This window comes from Bacillus rossius, chromosome 1 (assembly GCF_032445375.1).
Source record: "Bacillus rossius redtenbacheri isolate Brsri chromosome 1, Brsri_v3, whole genome shotgun sequence".
In the NCBI taxonomy this organism is placed as follows: domain Eukaryota; kingdom Metazoa; phylum Arthropoda; class Insecta; order Phasmatodea; family Bacillidae; genus Bacillus; species Bacillus rossius.
The window spans coordinates 225,779,144-225,799,797 of NC_086330.1; the positions used below are offsets into that span (position 1 = coordinate 225,779,144).

At 37.3% G+C, this 20,654-nt stretch overlaps 2 protein-coding genes across 5 annotated transcripts in view; both read left to right on the forward strand.

Moving 5' to 3' along the window:
- LOC134527334 (protein espinas-like) overlaps nucleotides 1-20,654 on the forward strand; it is a 1,109,625-nt gene that overhangs the window by 140,616 nt on the left and 948,355 nt on the right. The gene's annotated exons all lie outside the window — the stretch shown is intronic.
- Nucleotides 1,872-8,382, forward strand: LOC134527332 (uncharacterized). 4 transcript variants are annotated; one of them, XM_063359909.1, is made up of 7 exons: nucleotides 1,980-2,347; nucleotides 2,884-3,026; nucleotides 4,391-4,600; nucleotides 4,724-4,995; nucleotides 6,153-6,289; nucleotides 6,381-6,584; nucleotides 7,720-8,382. In XM_063359909.1, the coding sequence occupies exons 1-7, from the start codon at nucleotides 2,124-2,126 to the stop codon at nucleotides 7,943-7,945; spliced, it is 1,416 nt and encodes a 471-aa protein (XP_063215979.1). In that variant the 5' UTR covers nucleotides 1,980-2,123; the 3' UTR covers nucleotides 7,946-8,382. The 4 variants fall into 4 exon arrangements, with proteins under 4 accessions (XP_063215978.1, XP_063215979.1, XP_063215981.1 ...); XM_063359908.1 differs by having other exon boundaries at nucleotides 1,872-2,347; nucleotides 4,391-4,995; XM_063359912.1 differs by lacking the exon at nucleotides 6,381-6,584 and having other exon boundaries at nucleotides 1,982-2,347; nucleotides 4,391-4,789; nucleotides 4,865-4,995.

Below are 20,654 nucleotides of genomic sequence, written 5' to 3' on the forward strand. Positions count from 1 at the left end.
TTTGTTATGAACTGTGTATTTATATCAGTTAATATTTGCTAGTGTTTGGTCACAGCCTTCTTGCAAATACTGAGCGAGTCCTTCTACCGAAGGAACACAAATAGTTACTTTCATGAAATGATTTTCAGAACTGCTTAATTGCTGATATTGTCATAGTTTGAGTGCTTGTGTTTATAATAAATCAATTTTGCACATATACCTCTCTCTTTGCTTCGCTCACTCAGTACCATGCTTTCACAACAAGGTCGTTGATATTTAAAATGACTTTGCGTGCATTTGAGTTTTTTAATGGCAAAATGGTTATTTTATTGAGAGCATGCGAATGTTGAGGGCGCCTCGAATCCTTCGCGATCACACTTGGATTGAGACGCAATTCCCCGATGACTTCCTTCTTCCTAGGCCACCCCCCTCTCATCCTGCGCTGGTAGCAACCCGCGTCTCAGCCGCTTTCACAGGGTCAGATAGCTTAATCGCACCGTGAACAATGCCTTGCAGCGCGCAGGGGAGAAGAGGGGATGATAAATGCTTAAACCGAGGCATTGAAGAGGGTGCAGCGGAGTGGGTTCTCGAGCGAGGGCGTTCGAAAATACCTTCACCTCCCCCACCCCCACCCTCCTTCTGCAAAACCCTCCACCAACCATTCATTTTAAAGAATAAAACTTTTTATCGCAGGAACCTCGGCACTCGATTTCCCCAGATCGCCGTCTCACTGCCGCGTGCCTTGGAGCCCTCGCTCTGCCAGGACAGGAGGCGGTCACTGCCTTCCGGTCACACCTCAGCCGACACTCAGTCACTACTCCCTCAACTAGCTCCACCACGGCCACGGAGCTTTCCCTCGGCGCTTGTCAACTACACTGTGTACACATTCAGTGTAAGTGAACTGTTACAATGTTGGTTGTGTAATTGGCAAAGTCACATAACATTGGTGTTAACAGTTTCCGTATAAATTATTGATTCTTTGTTGTAAAAAGTACACCAACATGAAGTAAACCTCCTGTGTTGTGATAATACACCAGCATGGATTTGATTTCATACGAACCGTTATATTGAAACACTAACAACAGGTGTAAACTCACTCTATTTCTATTCCTGTGTGCCTGTCTGGCAACTTTCATTGTGTAATTTTCTCACTACGTTGTGTTATTTTACACCTTAGGTAGTTAATATTATTTAATTAAACTATAATAAAAAACCTGAAATGTTGTGTAAATAAACGATACTTCTGATGTTTTACACGCAAAATGTGCTACTAAAATTTCACTAAAAGGAAACAAAATAACACGTTTTTGTAATAATAATACACCAATATAGTGTGTGTAATTTTACAAGCAATATAGATTATGACCACTATCAACAATTATTAATTTACCCACTTTTATCTATATGTGCCTATACTGTAAGGAAAAAAAACAGAATTTTCACCTTCGAAAGAGGTGTATTTTTACAAATAGGCCTAAGTAAAGCTAAGTTATGAAAACTCATTGTGTTTAATATATATGCTGTATATAGTCCATCCACGGTAACCTCCTACTTTTTTAAACGAACCTTTGAAAAAACACACCAGGATGCAGCATGTTTGGTTCGTTTGCAAAAATACTTTCCATCATATGCATATTAAACATGCATTAACACTAAATTACCGTATAATGATGTTAAATAAAATTTTACAAAAAAAGTAACTATCTATGTACAATATTATTCATATTAATGATCTCGCATGTGTGTAAATGAAACAGTGAGAGAAGTGGTGTGTTGGCAATGATTAGAACGAAATAGTTCCATAGCCAAAATATATATTTTTTGACTTTCCGCGTGTATTTAAGAATTTGTTTGGGTATTTGTTAAGTTTGAACATTTTTTTAAATCTCTGGTGAAATAAAAACGTTATGTTAACGGTAAAAAAATATTACGTGCCGAAACCGTGGTCGCGCATTAATAATGTTAATAGTCACTTGTTTGTTTTCTCTTTCAGCCGTTTGTCTGCAATCTGCACTCTTTACGCCATATTGCAGTGTGTTTTAATATATTACTGACCGTGAAATAACGTACAGTTTGTGTTTCAGGATTTTGTGTTAATATTGTGTATTTTAACTTTGTTATATTATTTATTATCTACTATTGTAATGATGGAATTTGTTATCGTTTTGATATTTTGTGTGGTTCTTGTGATTGCTGTAATGGTAATTGGTTCCGGGATGGGGAAAGCTACTTCGTCGCAGCGTCAGATGGACATCATTAACGTCGCTCAGAACTTATATGTTTTAATTAGAAAAGGCGACTTGAAGAAATGTGACGTTACGCAGACGACCGCGTTTCTTCTCAACATCGCAAAGTCAACTGTTCTCAAGTAAGTAGGCTTTTTTCGTATTCATGCACGTAAAAAAAATATCGACTGTGTCCTAAGTATTGTCGGCCTGTGTTTTAACTCACGAGTTTTTTTGTGTTTTATTTCCAATTTATATTTTTTGGTGTGAGACAACACCGCCATGTGGCGTCTCTGTTGAAAAGTTAACCTAAAATCATATTAGGCCTACTCAGGTCCTAACAATAACAATATAGGCACTTTCAAGTATTTTTATGGGTGTGATACACGTTTGTTTATAACGATGTTTATAAACTTTATGATAGGTTTAACTATAACATAAGGGAGTGATTTTATAATTTGCATTTAATTAGTTTTTCATCTGTTTGGGAGATCACAAAATAAATAAAAAAAACACTTCATTAATTTCGTGGACAAAGTCTGTCATGTTTCCATTTAGTGACCACAAAGCAAATATTTGTGACAAAATGCCATATTTGGAACACTGCCTAACTGCGTATTGTGAACGGGTCCCCGGAAGTGTTATGACAAATGTTTTTTTTTTTTTTTTTTTTGGTTAGGTACTACAAGAAAGACATTGAAGAAGTTTCAACACCAGGAAAAAAGAGGAAAAAAAGGCCACAGGAAGGAAAGTCACTTGACACAGTCGACGATTTCACAGTAAATGCAATCAGGAATGCAATTTACAGGATGTACGCTGAAGGTAAAAATTTGATACTGAAGAGTAGTTTCAATATCACTGGGGTAGGCCCTACTTAATTGTATTCATTTCATATATCCATATGCAGATTGACCGGTTCAGTTTTTTTCCGATATCATCTGTCCTTTAAAAATACTTAACATTTTTGGGTGGTTTGTTAGGTTTCTTTATTGATATGGTATTGATATATAGAATATTGTGCAACATATGAAATAGGTACACGTCCTTTTAAGGTTAGGTTAAAGATAGAAAGAAAATTGTTACATTCTAAAACTACAAGTAATGTTTATATCGTTATACACGGTATACATATTAAATAACCTCAACTTTTATGATGTATCAGAAGGTTAAATAATGACTATTTCCAGTATCAATAATATCCAGTTGTGCGCTTTAGCAGTAATTGGTTACAAATTAGTGAGTTGTGGTCTAAGCAAGCATGGTTATTAAAAAAAAATTGGGATACTTAATTGGCTAAATTGTACTGTGTGGCAGGGTCCAGTACAATATATATTCTATTGCAAAATAGTGTCATGCCCTGCCTAACCCTTTAGAAAATATAGGGGTATTGTTATTTTATAAACAATAGGCCTACTTCATTGTAATGAAGTATCATATGAAAACACAACTTAGCCAGACAAACTGTGTGTTAGTGTATGAAGTAACAGAAGGTTATAAAACAGTAAAAGTTTAGTATCGCGTATCCGATTCGATACATTGATCCTGATCGCATGATCCTGCAAATATTGATCCTGTGATTGATGATGCTTGCTTTTCTAATTTATTACGTTTAAAAATCCTGTACAAAACCAAAACTAAAAACCTGTGATGTAGTAATGAGTTATGATTTAAAGTTGAATAATAATGAAAATATATATGTTTTATTAAACTTATGATAATTATTCTTGCTATACCACAATATTTGATTATGTTCAGGATCTTTGATCTGAATAAATGAAAAAAAGCATGCACCACACGATCAATAGGATGTACAGGTTCATGCATAAAGATCTAGGGATCACATGGGATAAACGATACAAAACATTTACCTACAACACAGTGTAGAGCTTGTAACTTATTGATTGCTAAATTGAATGCTGAAATACTAATGTTTTACACAACTTCAATACAAACGCGCAATATAATCGTCATATCATTGCAGACAAAAATACTGCAATGTAGAATTCCTCTAAGCAAACTACAAAATTTAAATTAATTTAAAAGTATTTTTGAAATGTAAGTTTATTAAAACTATTTAATAAATGTAAATTGTGCACTTAAATTATCTTCTACGGGGTTGTGGTTTCGCTTAGTTTTGTGTACCTCTGTTATTTCATGTATTGTTAATGTATGCAATAAATTTACAGGTTTGAATGTTACAGTCGACACCATTTTGAAAGAAATCAGGGAAAGACAAATAGATTATTATGGTGGAAGATCAAGTCTTCATAAATTGTTAAAGAAGATGGGATTTTCATGGACAACTGTTGATGGACGAAAAGCTTTGATAGAGAATGAAAACATAGTATTGCAGCGAATAGATTTCTTGAGAAAGTATAAAGAAGAAAAAGAAAGAGGTGCCAATTTCATATTTGTTGATGAAACATGGATTTTCCAGAGAGGCAAGGCATTAATTTATTTGAAAATTTGTTCTGTGGTCCAATACAAAGTATTTCATTTCCATTTCATATATTTTTCAGGAACTGTATCAAAGTCATGGCAGGACAAGAGTCTACAATCTGCGAAGAGACGTACTGTTGGAGATGGTAAAAGGTTTATTGTTGTTAATGCTGGAGGGCGCACTGGCTTTGTGCCAGGAGCAGGATTACTTTTTGTTTCAGGTCAGAAGACTGCAGACTACCATGGCGAGATGAATGGGGAAACTTTCTTGATGTGGTTTGAAGACATGTTGGTGCATCTTGAGGAACCCAGTGTCATCATAATGGACAATGCTTCATATCACAGCACCCAGGTATGTGCAATGGTAAAGCAGTGTCTTTTTATTGCTCAAATTGTAATGTGAAAAATTTACATGTGTTTATTATTGTGTATAAGTACGAATATTCGAGACTAATACATTTTGCCAGCAATAATTGTTATCTTAATAGTATGCCTACACTACATTTTATAAACTATAATGTTTGAGCTGAAATTGAATACACACACACACAGATATATATATAATGTAATTGAATTACATTGTAGTGCAAACTAATTTAGTAGAGGGTTTGAAATACCAAATAAATTTTTTTTATTGCAAACAGCATTTGAAAATGACATAATTACTTGTTTAGTAAAAGGACCCACTTTATGAATGCTCTGTTGCCCTACTTAATAAATTAAAATAATATTTTCAAAAAAATTTCTAGTCACTAAACTAACATGCTTTGTTAAATTTAGAAATTCATTACGACAATATGCCAAAACACATGTTTGCTTTGCATAAGTACAGTAGAACCCTGTTATAATTTGTTTTTAAGGGGCTACAAGAAAAAAAAACATAAGCAGGAAATTCAATTTAGTACTTTTTAGTGTGGATTTATTGCCAATGGACTCAACAAGCTGCATAAAGATATATTTGATGCTCCAATTTGCTTGTAGCAAGCCAAAAACAATTTTTCTTTAACATCATGGTGCTTCCAGCTTCTATCTGCTTTGTCTTTACTTACACATTGTCTCATTGCTGTAAAATTGTCATAATTCACGACAGTGTTTACAGTGGAAATGCTTAAGTCCAGTTCTTTTGCCACTTGAACATGTGATTTAAGTGAATACATTTGAAAACACACAGAATGGCTAAAAATTTATGAATTTATTTGTTTTCCAAGGGTGTCAACAGGCAGTTAACTGCTAACATACACATATACATAGACAGTATAGACAAAGGCTTTTAATTTTTTTCGTCTTCTAAAATTTTATGAAGTGAACATTACAAGCACGAAACGCATAATTTGTGAAACATTATATCCAGGAATTAAAAACATTGTCCTTATAGGGAAAATATTGGACTTGAAAAATAATACATTATAGGCAGGAAAACTTTATAAGCAGTAAAATTGTAACAGGGTTCTACTGTCATGAATTCTTATCAGCTACTTGAGTATTTAGTTAAATGTTGGCATAACGTAGGTTGAGAAAACACCTACAACGAACTGGACCAAGGCTGCACTGATCGCGTGGCTGGAGAAGAATGGGATAAAACATGAAAATAATTTGTTGAAAGTGGAGCTGCTGAGAATAGCTAAACAAAACAAGCCCCGAATACGGTATATTATTTCGTTTTTTTCACAGCATTTCTTTAAAAGTGAGATAGTTGCAAAAAATTACGTATACACCTTGTTCTAACACACTTTTCAGATATGAGGTAGACGAGTTGGCTCGTAACTATGGCCACGAAATTCTACGACTCCCACCCTATCACTGCCACTATAATGCAATCGAACTAGTTTGGGCTCAATGTAAACACCATTACAATAGTAACGTGGGGCGGGCCAAGAGATTTGACAATGATGCAGTTGCAGCCATCTGGAAAGAGGCTCTTGATGCTTCCACACCAGAGAGGTATTTTCATGTTGCATGACCAATGGGGTATTCCTTTTGAAGTAGAAATTGTTTTATTTTCCTGTAGAACATTCCTCAAGCTTCAGCAAAACCCTTACCATACATTTTTACATAATACGTAAGTATTGTTGCCTAGCAGCCTGGTCCTACCATTCCTTTTGATAACTTTGTGTGCTAGTGTGTGTATAGTGTGATTATCATTTTGTGTATATTCATATACCAGTAATACAGTTTTAAAACAATTGGTAAAAATAAGTGGTTTGAATTTGTGTAGTTGTCGTTTTGAAAATGTGTTGCATGTATGTGTTTGTGTTTGTAATTTTATTCCCATGTGATTCATACATATCTGTGTAGTTTCTAGATCTAACAGTGGTGACTTATTTGCAAGGTTTTTTTTTTTTTGTAATTGCAGTCCATTTGCAATTGTTTCATTTCCATAAATAGTTTTGTATTTATTAGTAATTGTGATATTACTTTCTGTTATGCTTAATCTTGTGTCAATGACTTTAAAGTTATGGTGGGTTCAGTGCTGTAGGCAGATTTCAATATTCAGATAAAATTTCAACGTAGAGAATTTTGAATATTTTTATCTAGCGAACTTGAATAGGTATTTACACATGTAGTTCTTGCACATTAGTATTTTCAAAAGTTATGTTATTATAGTGAAATACATATACAGTAAATCATCAAAACTATTCAAAAAATTAAATTTTCGCTATATCTCACTGTTTTTGTCTGGGACAAATTTTAACCAAAAACAAACACAAAACTTATGAAATAAATATTTTATCATATGCATTCTAAGCCTTTATTGATAACATATATAATATTTACAGCTTTATTATATCTTGCATAAACCACTATAATTTTTTTTTCAGATAACATAAAACAAAACATGTTACTTCAAGTATTAAATAATAGCTTTGATAGTTGAGGAAAACACATTAAATGAGTTTTGTTGTGTTTAAAAATAGTTTCTTGTGGAGTGAGTTCAAAATTGTATGTAATAAAGAGCATGCCATGCATTGTTTACTGTGCCGTTTTGACAGAAACAAACATATTTTGTTATAGAGTGGTTTTTGCTATAAACAGGTCATTTATATAGAGGTTTTACTGTATACATTAATTTTTTTAGATGGGCGAGGTGTGTGGATCACGTGGAGAAGCTAATTCAAGCAGACTGGGAGAGAGAAGTCCACATAGACAGCGGCACCATTCCTCCACTCATCATCCACCTCGGCGAGGATAGTTCAAGTGAAGACAGTGACAGCGAAGAATTTGAGGTTACGACACAGCAAGTAGATGGAGACAGTGAAGTACTGGCAGTTCCTCTTGATGATTTACCCGGGTGTTCTTATTGAGGTCTGTATGTAATAAACACCTGGGCAACTGTAAGTATTGGGGTTTGAAACATTTTTTTTTCTTTTATGCATTCCCATTAAGTATGTTGATTACTGGAACTTTATGTATTAACTTTATATTACACGTATTATGAAATTAATAATAAATTTCATTTCTGGATTCGTATAGGTGTATGTGAAACATTTTATTTTGTTGTGTGTCTTCATTTTTCAGTGAACTTACTTGGAAAACAAAAAGCCAGTCCCCATCCAGGGCCACAAATAAATAATGCATATAAGTGGTATAGAAATTACTGTCAATTCTTCACCACAATTTTACTGTTCATAAAATTATGATTTTGTCTAATAAGTATACTCAGGAAAATGTATATAACCATATTTTTATTTGTGGCCTTAACCGGCAAAATGGTAGGGGTTTATTAAATAAAAGAAGAAAATTCATTTTTAAATGTTTTCATCTGAATTTGTTAATTTTATTAAACCTTCAATCCTTAGTCTTTTCCAGATTGCTTAGATGGACAGCCATATGTATAATTTACAATACTTTTTTTTTCAGATGCAGAAAACTGTGTTGAACTGTACTAAATGATGATATTTATTGCTTACATAAATGTTGTAAATTTATATATTCTCCTAAAAATTTACTTTAAATTATATGTTATTTCTTTAGCTAACAAACTTATTTTTTAATATTTTTACCATTGGGTATCATAAATAATGTTATGAACATATACATGTATACTTAGATCATATTCAAATTACTTATATATATATATATATATATACATACATACACACATTGTTTTGACAGCTGGTGATTGTAAACAAACCATTTGACATTTGTCACATGGCAATGTTTTTTTTTACATACGGCGGAAGGATACATAGTGACATTAAAGTAGATCCGGTGAAAAGCAGGGCTTCAGAAAAGTAGGAGGTTACCGTGGATGGACTATAGCTAAGACTGTAAAATAAGCTACAAATTATACATTAAATAACATTGGCTTTATGTACTTTTACATAAATGTAGGTGTCAAATTAAAACTTGGTTATAAAGTCTAATATTAATCAAATATTTTTACACAGATCTTCGGTAAAAATACGGTTGTAGTGTAGTTATTACTTTACATTTTTGTTCATGTGAATCTCATTTGTAATTGATTAATTTTTCTCCATTTTCGATTAAAATGACATTGCATCTCGTGAACAATTATTTTGACCTAATATGTAATAAATGGAACTAAAGCAAGTGACAAGGCCACCTGGCAGCTGTTTTATGATATTAAATTTTTCGAGTGGAACGAAAGTGATTCAAAGAAGTAGTCGACGACACCCCATTAATCAAACTAGCTTGCTAGAGACCTCTCTAAAATATAAAGAAATATTATTATTTTATAAACATTACAAAGTTCCATTTTTTCCTACTTAATTTTTGGACTAATGGCAAAGCTCGTGGTTTTCGGAGCACGAGATGAGCATATGCGGTCGTGGTTAGAAATGTGCCTACAAGATGCCACACTAGCGACACATAGTAGCGAACTGCAGAGTCTTTCATGATGTCAAACAAAGTGCCAATTTTTAAATTTCCTTTGATGAATAACAGAATCACATACAGAGAAGCATGATTTTACAAGGGGAAAATAAGTGGTATTATTACTATGTTACACATAAAAGCACATAATAATTACATAAAATATAAATCTACATGTAAATAATAATAACAACACTATTCATTCACAGTATGTAAACTTATGCATACAGTGTTTATGTGATGATAAATGCTAAATGGCTAAATTACCAATCAGTTACGTGTAAATTTATACCCCCTCTGTTGCCGTTGTTTTACAACAAAAAGCTGTCTTTATACAGATCTGTGTGAGTAAAAAAAAACTCACACATTTTGGGTAAAAATACACCTACATCATTGGAGATAACAGCTGATACCTAAATTAGTGCAAGGTTACACTTTTTTTTAGATTGTACGTATATACTGTGTTAGCCCCTGTGCCAGGAGGACAGAACACATGTCTGTTGGGGCTGGAGACCTTCTATCGCTGATTTCTGGTCACACCTTAACTGGACTCAGGCCTCACTAATCCAAATACTGCCTAGTTTCGTCGGTTCGCAGCCTGCCAGGCGTTGCTGTGTGGTCAAACACTGCCGGCAGTGACGCTCGTGTGTTGTGTCTCGAGGAAAGGCACGTCCATGCTTGCTGTAGTGATGCCCCCAGTCACGTGTCGCGGCACTTGCCGTTGTTTGGCTGAGTAGCTGTCGCCGTGTCTTGTGATGGTCTCTATCTGCCTGGATAATATCCCTTGTTGAACATAGTTTCAGTTGCAAATGTGCAGTTGGGGGGAAATAATTTTTGTAGCTAGTGATCAATAACCATGTTAACTGCTTCGTAATGTTAGATGATTTTTATTCAGTCTCTTAATTAATTACATACATGTTTATGTTTAAACGTATTGTGTCTGATAATTCCATAGACCCTTGCACTTATCCGTCAAAATCGCAATAAACACGTTTCATAAAAATATTTTGTGCGAGCACAAATAATATTTCCTTTTATTATTTATATATACCTATAGTGTGCACACTTTATTATTTTCGTCGCATTTCATTAACCACGTGCTGAAACCAAATATAATACGTGCCTTGAAAAAATGAGATATAATTCATGGCTTTCGAGAGAAAATAATACTGCCGAACATATGTCCCACACGCCATAAACGCAAATATATAATACGCATGCAAAGATATTGGCGTAAAGTGGACCAAAAAAAATTCACACTATATCAATAGTTGATTTCCGCACAATCAGAAGGATAAAATCAGTACAGGATTTAGTTATTCTTATATTAACAATGAACGTAGTATTCATCTGCAAAGTTAATTATTACATTGTATTGTTCTCCTTAAGTTTTTCTGTCAAATTACACAATAAACTGTTTTTATTGCGTTAAAACACCAGGTCACCGTGATGTAAACAAGACAGCCTTGCTGTAAGGGAAATCATTGACGGCTGATCCACAAGCGACCAGGAAGGCGTGTTCGGAGACTAACAGCACCACCATCTGATATCTGTAGGGGAGTTGCGCGCGCCTTGACCTGCCGGCGTCTTGCCACGTACGGCATATTCCTTACATACGGGAAGAAAGCCAAGCACGAGGAAAGGGCAGAGCTGACTTTACATAATTCCAAAACTTGAGGGCTGGGCTTGGCTACAGGCGAGCAGCACATTTCAGAAGTAATCAATCAAGAGGGATGTGGCTCGTTGGTGTGTTGGGGGGGGGGGGGGGGGATCTGCAAGAAGAGAGCTCGGTGATAGACTCTTATTGAATTGTGTCGGCAACTGTTCACCGTGGGAGAAGAGGGGAAATGAATACATTCCTGCACATTGCTTCACTGCCACCAGAGGGCTGGACAGCCCAATGAGGTCCCGGAACAGAAACACTCTGTTGCGTGTGGTGACTCAATGCTCCTGTCTGGAGTCACAGTGAGCTCACCTGGTGATAGGAGCGGCCAGCTTGCCGCAAGATTATGTCTCCTCTTGTGCAGTAAAAGTTGAGCTTGCCTCGTGATAGGTGCAGCTCTCAGCACGAACATGACTGTTCGAGAGCAGTATCCAAGCAGAGGGGGTGGCTTGACTGGTTGCATAATCTCAGTCTTGCTGAGGAGAGCTTAAAACATAGTGGGTGGAGCTATCCTCGTGATAGTCTAGGCCAGCTCGAAGCACTACCATTGTTCCTCTTGGGTAGTGACCAGCAGAGAATGTGCCTTTATTGAATGCAAGTGTTCAGGCTTTCTGGGGTGAGTCCAATGTCATAGTGGTACTCGATAGGCGTGGCCAGCTGGTCGTGCTACTATGACTCTTAATGAGCAGTGACCAGCAGAGTGTCTGGCTTTGCTGGAGGCGAGTGCTCATTCTTGCTTGGGTGAGCTGTAGTCATAGTTAGGTTTCCTCGGTAATAGGTGCGGCCAGCTCGCCGCACAACCATGGCTTCTCTTGAGCTGTGTGCAGCATAAATGGTGGGTATGGTGCGCTGCCCCATGGACAATGGACAGTTTATAAAATATAATATTTTTTATAGTTAATTATTATACTTAAATTTTATTTTGTATTTTGTAATTAGTAATTTTAATAAGTAATTTTAAATTGAGTTTACTTTTTAATTTAGTAATATTTCATTTCACGTTATTTAAGTTGCGCCATTGAGAGTTTTAGTCACAGTTTGAATAGTTATTAAGATGGCTATATTATTGTATGATATTTTTGGCAACTTTACATAAAATTTTCAGTTTTCAGAAAAGTAATTAATAACTAGACAGTCCATTCGATTTTAAGTAAGTTTTGGAATTTACGAGTGAATGAACATGTCATAAATGTCTCGGAGAAGGTAGTTGACTGCGCCACCGCCAGACGCGTGTCGCATCATGGAGTCTGTCGTCCCTAGTAGTATAGGAAAGTATTTCCGGGGACACGGGTTCTGGGTGTGGTGCCGGTGCCGGTGTCCGCCATATTGGATTGTGACGTCACGGCGGTCATCTTGGATGAAAGTAACGGGACACCGCGTAACGGGACAAGTTTGACCTTGACCTTTGACCCTCAAAATTCGCCAAAATTGGGCAAAAATTGCCCAAAATTCCTCAAAATTCGCCAAAATGTACATTTCTGTGGAAAAAAATTCCGCCAAAAAATCTCAAAAAATTCCACAATTCAAAAATTCCCGTTTTCGAGAGAAAAATTCCCGTTTCGAGGGAAAATTTCCCGTTTTTAGTCCTTAAAAATCTCAGCGGCTAGAAATGTTCATATGTAGGCTTAAGCATCCATGTCTACAGCCTACGATAAGCCTCTGACGTCATCATGGATTATGACGTCACCGTTGCAATTTTCGTTACGGCCGCCATCTTTAACTTTTTTATTTATCATCCGATTTTAATAAAAAAAATTTAAATTATAAAAAAATTTAAATAATAAAATTTTAATAAAAAATATTTAAAAAAACAAACATTTACGACACGGAGTTCGAAGTCCTCGGTTCGAACCCGACGAGTGCAAAAAAAATTAAAAATGGCGACCGATCCTTCCCCCGTGGTGGCTGCTGGCAGACTGACTCCCACCACTTTTTTTCAAAAGCATATAATCGTCACCTAGTATGACGTCATGTCCGCCATCTTGTCTTCGTTGCTGGAGACCACCATCTTGTTTTCGTCGGCGAGAGTGCGCTGACGCTATGTTAGTTTAGTTCTTATCCGCTAGAGTGCAGTAATCATTTATTACTGTGACACCTGCCATCTTGAAATTTGGCCGCCATCTTGGAAATCCGTAATTATTTAGCTAGGAATTCGGGAAAAAGTTCAAAATTCATTAAATAATTCACTCATTAAAGTAATGATTGATTAGATCGATTCCCGTCCTTGGTTCGATCCTTGGCCGATACCAAACAACTTTAATACTTTAAAAAATACCACAAAAGCGTCAGGTTTGAGAAAATAAAAACACAGCAAGTTCCTTTAAAAAAACTTTTATTACATACATACTACACTACTACAAGTACAAAAAAAAATACACAGACAAATTACTAAAGTTATGTGGATTTCTCGATTCAACAGTCTTCTTGTTGTATGGTACTACAAATGTGTATTACATAATCCCGTAATTTCAAGTTTTTGATCTTCTCACAGTACGTGCAGTCGGGTGATGGAACACCGCTGGATGCTCCGTCCTTCATCAATGCCACTGGAACTGTTGACAACCATTGTAACACTGCTGACATGTTAACTTCCGAAGCCTTTGAGGTCTGCTCTGCGGAAGATGTTGCACGCGTCGTAATCTCCTGCTGTGCTGAGAGAGTAGGTGTAGCTGTAGACGTCGTTGTCATCGTGCGCTGCACTGATGATGGTAGACCTTCGATCCAGGTTGGTATATATAGTGGTAATGATGCCATCGAGTTCTCAAGAATAGCTAGATACCGGTCTATTATGTTATACAAGTCTAACTATCCGATCCGTTCATTACCGCAGCCAGAGACGGACTGAAGTCCATATCACCAGGGTCTCACTTATATAGACTCATCAGTCGGTACAACACATGAGTCAAAACAAGAACCATGTTCATTATACTCACACTTAACTTTCTCGGAGCATTTTTTATAATGAAGATGTAAGCTATCAAGACGTGAAATTAGTTTTTTGCACTTATTGTACTGAAATTGTATTCTTTTAACATTATTAGAACAACTGCTTCTTTCATGTCTGCGAGCATTTGAGGTGATAGTAAATGATGCGTCACAGTATTTGCACTGACGCAATGTATGCTCTTCATTAGTTGAAGAATCCATTGCTGACGATGAAACTTCGGATGATGGTGGTATCACATCTGTTGAAATCTCCTCCAATGTTGACACCGTCGTTGCCAACGGGATCTGCACCTTCTCCATCGTAGCTGTCGTCAAGGTTCCCGTAGACGATGGTACAACCTCCGAGTTCGACGTTAAAGACGGTAAAGATGCCATCGAGGTCTCAAGAACAGCTAATTGACACGACTTATGCACCAGAAGAAACAAACTAGGTGATCCTTACACCGCCGACGTCAGTAACAAACTGAGCGTCCTGCTGTCTAGGACTCGCTTATATACATGCACCGTATGGAATAATACGCTAATCAAATCAAGAACCATTTACAATAATACTAGAGTCAAATCTACAAATTAAAAAAGAGGATCATTTGATCGAAAAAAAATTCGATCTCGCCAATATACGCCAGGCTCCAAGAGCTACAATTCACGTCATCAGATCCATCTACATTCTGCTCCTATGCATCAATTCACCATTAACTGCAAGTGATCCAACAGCTCCATCAGCTTCAACACGTAATGTACGCAATGTACGCGCAATACATGCAATTTACACGCAATAAATGTAATGATTACACAGTACACACAGGAAACGGAACGTACACACAGTACACACACAAACACAGGAAACGGAACGTACACACAGTACACACACACAGGAAACGGAACGTACACACAGTACACACAGGAAACGGAATGTACACACAGTACACACAGAAAACGGAACGGACACACAGTACACACAGGAAACGGAACATACACACAGTACACACAGGAAACTAAACGGACACACAGTACACACAGGAAACGGAACGTACACACAGTACACACAGGAAACTAAACGTACACACAGTACACACAGGAAACGGAACGTACACACAGTACACACAGGAAACGGAACATACACACAGTACACACAGGAAACGGAACGTACACACAGTACACACAGGAAACGGAACGTACACACAGTACACACAGGAAACAGAACGTACACACAGTACACACAGAAAACGGAACGTACACACAGTACACACAGGAAACGGAACGTACACACAGTACACACAGGAAACGGAACGTACACACAGTACACACAGGAAACGTAATGATCGCACACATACAGTAGCGGAAACACACAGAGGCTTAGTTGGAAATCAGAATACAAGAAATAAAAACATTAAATTTTTACTTTCAATATTTTATTACTTCTCAACATTACACAAATACAAGTAAAAGAAGCCATTATTGTATGTAGCCAGCTTTCCTCAGTTCTTTGAGTATGAAGGATATTTCTTTGATGCACGGATAGTTTCCTGCACAAAGCGAGCCATGTAGAAGTCTTAGCCGGTCAACCAATATGTTTGGATCTTTCCATGATGTGTAATCAATCTCTTCTACCACCATCTTACTTGCTTGTTTATTATAAATACTTTTTAATATCACAATCGTCCCAGTGATCATAATAAGCATTATCAGATTTATTTATTATAACACGACGCTTCCATCGTTTCGGTCTCAGGACATCGCCACATTCTTCGATCTTGTCAGCTCTAGGTGCTTCATCACAGTCTATGCCTTTGTCAACCGCCTCAGAGTCACTGTAACAATCACTGTAGAAGACATCCTCTTCACCCAGATTACCGTATGAATTCTCTATCGATGATGTCGAAGTGTCTTCATCGTCTTCATGCTTCCTTTTTAGGAGTCCATCATTTTTACAAAGAATGGAGGATCTACTGAATATAGGCTTGAATGTATTCTCACTTTTCACGATGTTGATACTTCCATTAGTTTCAGTCTTCCCGAAGCCATTAGCATCCTTCAATTTATGTTCTTCCTCACGATCGGGTGATCTAATACCATCACGCTCAGGACAAGGAAAATTATTGTCATAATGCAGATCACTCTTCTTTAGTCTAGTGGATCCATCGGTGTCCTCTATGCCGTAAGTAGTCTTGACTTTACATGTTCTACCATGTATTTTTAAGCTGTCAATTCGTGTTAACAACCTGCTACATCGATTACAGCTTAACATGTTGCGTAGTGGGTTTCTAGCACAATCATTCTTCTCATGACGTCTAGCATTCCTTCTCATGACAAAATCCTTGCCACAGTATCTACAGCAGCTTCCTTCCGATTCAGCTATAGATAACAAACCACGATCCATGGTAGCTTCTGTGACTAATGTTAGATACAAACTGTCAGTTTTCTCCAATTGGAACCATTTCTTAAATAGAGTTTTTGAAATATTTCATCAGCGAGAGTTAAGTTATCTAATGCAAAGCAAATTGATGCAAGTAGTTCTGGCTGTCGTCAACAGATGACGCCACGTGTTGCTTGTAGGTAAATAATATATATTTCATTAATGTGGGATGCGGAACGCTCACTATCGATCGCAAAGGGAGGTTGGCTTCGATAGTATCCAAGGAGAAAAAAGTTCGTCCTTCCTGCTAGTGCTTCTCAGATTTCTCACGGTCCACCATCTTGGATTACGACGTCACGGCGGCCATCTTGTATGGGTGTGACCTTGACCTTTGACCGAAACCGCAGGAATGATCGCAAGCACACGGATTAACCATCAAAATATTGATAAGAATAATCAGGAGCACACGTAGAAAACCATCATATTATTGGCAAGAATAATCAGGAGCACACGGAGAAAACCATCATAATATTGACAAGAATAATCAGGAGCACACGGAGAAAACCATCATAATACTGGCAAGAATAATCAGGAGCACACGGAGAAAACCATCATAATACTGGCAAGAATAATCAGGAGCACACGGAGAAAACCGCCACAAGTTTTCTTTGATTTCATTAAAATACCAAAAAAATTAATAAACAATTAAAAACAAAAACGAAAAAAAAATCCAAACGTTCTGCTAGCTTGTACTAGAACTCTATCTTTGCTCAACAATGAGAAGTTCACAAGCTAGCAGAACGTTTGGATTTTTTTTTGTTTTTGTTTTTAATTGTTTATTAATTTTTTTTGTATTTTAATGATATCAAAGAAAACTTGTGGCGGTTTTCTCCGTGTGCTCCTGATTATTCTTGCCAGTATTATGATGGTTTTCTCCGTGTGCTCCTGATTATTCTTGCCAGTATTATGATGGTTTTCTCCGTGTGCTCCTGATTATTCTTGTCAATATTATGATGGTTTTCTCCGTGTGCTCCTGATTATTCTTGCCAATAATATGATGGTTTTCTACGTGTGCTCCTGATTATTCTTATCAATATTTTGATGGTTAATCCGTGTGCTTGCGATCATTCCTGCGGTTTCGGTCAAAGGTCAAGGTCACACCCATACAAGATGGCCGCCGTGACGTCGTAATCCAAGATGGTGGACCGTGAGAAATCTGAGAAGCACTAGCAGGAAGGACGAACTTTTTTCTCCTTGGATACTATCGAAGCCAACCTCCCTTTGCGATCGATAGTGAGCGTTCCGCATCCCACATTAATGAAATATATATTATTTACCTACAAGCAACACGTGGCGTCATCTGTTGACGACAGCCAGAACTACTTGCATCAATTTGCTTTGCATTAGATAACTTAACTCTCGCTGATGAAATATTTCAAAAACTCTATTTAAGAAATGGTTCCAATTGGAGAAAACTGACAGTTTGTATCTAACATTAGTCACAGAAGCTACCATGGATCGTGGTTTGTTATCTATAGCTGAATCGGAAGGAAGCTGCTGTAGATACTGTGGCAAGGATTTTGTCATGAGAAGGAATGCTAGACGTCATGAGAAGAATGATTGTGCTAGAAACCCACTACGCAACATGTTAAGCTGTAATCGATGTAGCAGGTTGTTAACACGAATTGACAGCTTAAAAATACATGGTAGAACATGTAAAGTCAAGACTACTTACGGCATAGAGGACACCGATGGATCCACTAGACTAAAGAAGAGTGATCTGCATTATGACAATAATTTTCCTTGTCCTGAGCGTGATGGTATTAGCTCACCCGATCGTGAGGAAGAACATAAATTGAAGGATGCTAATGGCTTCGGGAAGACTGAAACTAATGGAAGTATCAACATCGTGAAAAGTGAGAATACATTCAAGCCTATATTCAGTAGATCCTCCATTCTTTGTAAAAATGATGGACTCCTAAAAAGGAAGCATGAAGACTATGAAGACACTTCGACATCATCGATAGCAAATTCATACGGTAATCTGGGTGAAGAGGATGTCTTCTACAGTGATTGTTACAGTGACTCTGAGGCTGTTGACAAAGGCATAGACTGTGATGAAGCACCTAGAGCTGACAAAATCGAAGAATGTGGCGATGTCCTGAGACCGAAACGATGGAAGCGTCGTGTTATAATAAATAAATCTGATAATGCTTATTATGATCACTGGGACGATTGTGATATTAAAAGTATTTATAATAAACAAGCAAGTAAGATGGTGGTAGAAGAGATTGATTACACATCATGGAAAGATCCAAACATATTGGTTGACCGGCTAAGACTTCTACATGGCTCGCTTTGTGCTGGAAACTATCCGTGCATCAAAGAAATATCCTTCATACTCAAAGAACTGAGGAAAGCTGGCTACATACAATAATGGCTTCTGTTACTTGTATTTGTGTAATGTTGAGAAGTAATAAAATATTGAAAGTAAAAATTTAATGTTTTTATTTCTTGTATTCTGATTTCCATCTAAGCCTCTGTGTGTTTCCGCTACTGTATGTGTGCGATCATTACGTTTCCTGTGTGTACTGTGTGTACGTTCCGTTTCCTGTGTGTACTGTGTGTACGTTCCGTTTCCTGTGTGTACTGTGTGTACGTTCCGTTTTCTGTGTGTACTGTGTGTACGTTCAGTTTCCTGTGTGTACTGTGTGTACGTTCCGTTTCCTGTGTGTACTGTGTGTACGTTCCGTTTCCTGTGTGTACTGTGTGTATGTTCCGTTTCCTGTGTGTACTGTGTGTACGTTCCGTTTCCTGTGTGTACTGTGTGTACGTTTAGTTTCCTGTGTGTACGTTCCGTTTCCTGTGTGTACTGTGTGTACGTTTAGTTTCCTGTGTGTACTGTGTGTACGTTCCGTTTCCTGTGTGTACTGTGTGTCCGTTTAGTTTCCTGTGTGTACTGTGTGTACGTTCCGTTTCCTGTGTGTGTGTACTGTGTGTACGTTCCGTTTCCTGTGTGTGTGTGTGTACTGTGTGTACGTTCCGTTTCCTGTGTGTACTGTGTAATCATTACATTTATTGCGTGTAAATTGCATGTATTGCGCGTACATTGCGTACATTACGTGTTGAAGCTGATGGAGCTGTTGTATCACTTGCAGTTAATGGTGAATTGATGCATAGGAGCAGAATGTAGATGGATCTGATGACGTGAATTGTAGCTCTTGGAGCCTGGCGTATATTGGCGAGATCGAATTTTTTTTCGATCAAATGATCCTCTTTTTTAATTTGTAGATTTGACTCTAGTATTATTGTAAATGGTTCTTGATTTGATTAGCGTATTATTCCATACGGTGCATGTATATAAGCGAGTCCTAGACAGCAGGACGCTCAGTTTGTTACTGACGTCGGCGGTGTAAGGATCACCTAGTTTGTTTCTTCTGGTGCATAAGTCGTGTCAATTAGCTGTTCTTGAGACCTCGATGGCATCTTTACCGTCTTTAACGTCGAACTCGGAGGTTGTACCATCGTCTACGGGAACCTTGACGACAGCTACGATGGAGAAGGTGCAGATCCCGTTGGCAACGACGGTGTCAACATTGGAGGAGATTTCAACAGATGTGATACCACCATCATCCGAAGTTTCATCGTCAGCAATGGATTCTTCAACTAATGAAGAGCATACATTGCGTCAGTGCAAATACTGTGACGCATCATTTACTATCACCTCAAATGCTCGCAGACATGAAAGAAGCAGTTGTTCTAATAATGTTAAAAGAATACAATTTCAGTGCAATAAGTGCAAAAAACTAATTTCACGTCTTGATCGCTTACATCTTCATTATAAAAAATGCTCCGAGAAAGTTAAGTGTGAGTATAATGAACATGGTTCTTGTTTTGACTCATGTGTTGTACCGACTGATGAGTCTATATAAGTGAGACCCTGGTGATATGGACTTCAGTCCGTCTCTGGCTGCGGTAATGAACGGATCGGATAGTTAGACTTGTATAACATAATAGACCGGTATCTAGCTATTCTTGAGAACTCGATGGCATCAATACCACTATATATACCAACCTGGATCGAAGGTCTACCATCATCAGTGCAGAGCACGATGACAACGACGTCTACAGCTACACCTACTCTCTCAGCACAGCAGGAGATTACGACGCGTGCAACATCTTCCGCAGAGCAGACCTCAAAGGCTTCGGAAGT

Coding starts and splice junctions, on each gene's coding strand:
- LOC134527332 (XM_063359908.1), top strand. CDS start 2,124: ATGATGGAATTTGTTATCGTTTTGATATTTTGTGTGGTTCTTGTGATT. Junction 2,348..2,883: donor GCAAAGTCAACTGTTCTCAA/GTAAGTAGGCTT, acceptor TTTTTTGGTTAG/GTACTACAAGAAAGACATTG. Junction 6,290..6,380: donor CAAAACAAGCCCCGAATACG/GTATATTATTTC, acceptor CACACTTTTCAG/ATATGAGGTAGACGAGTTGG.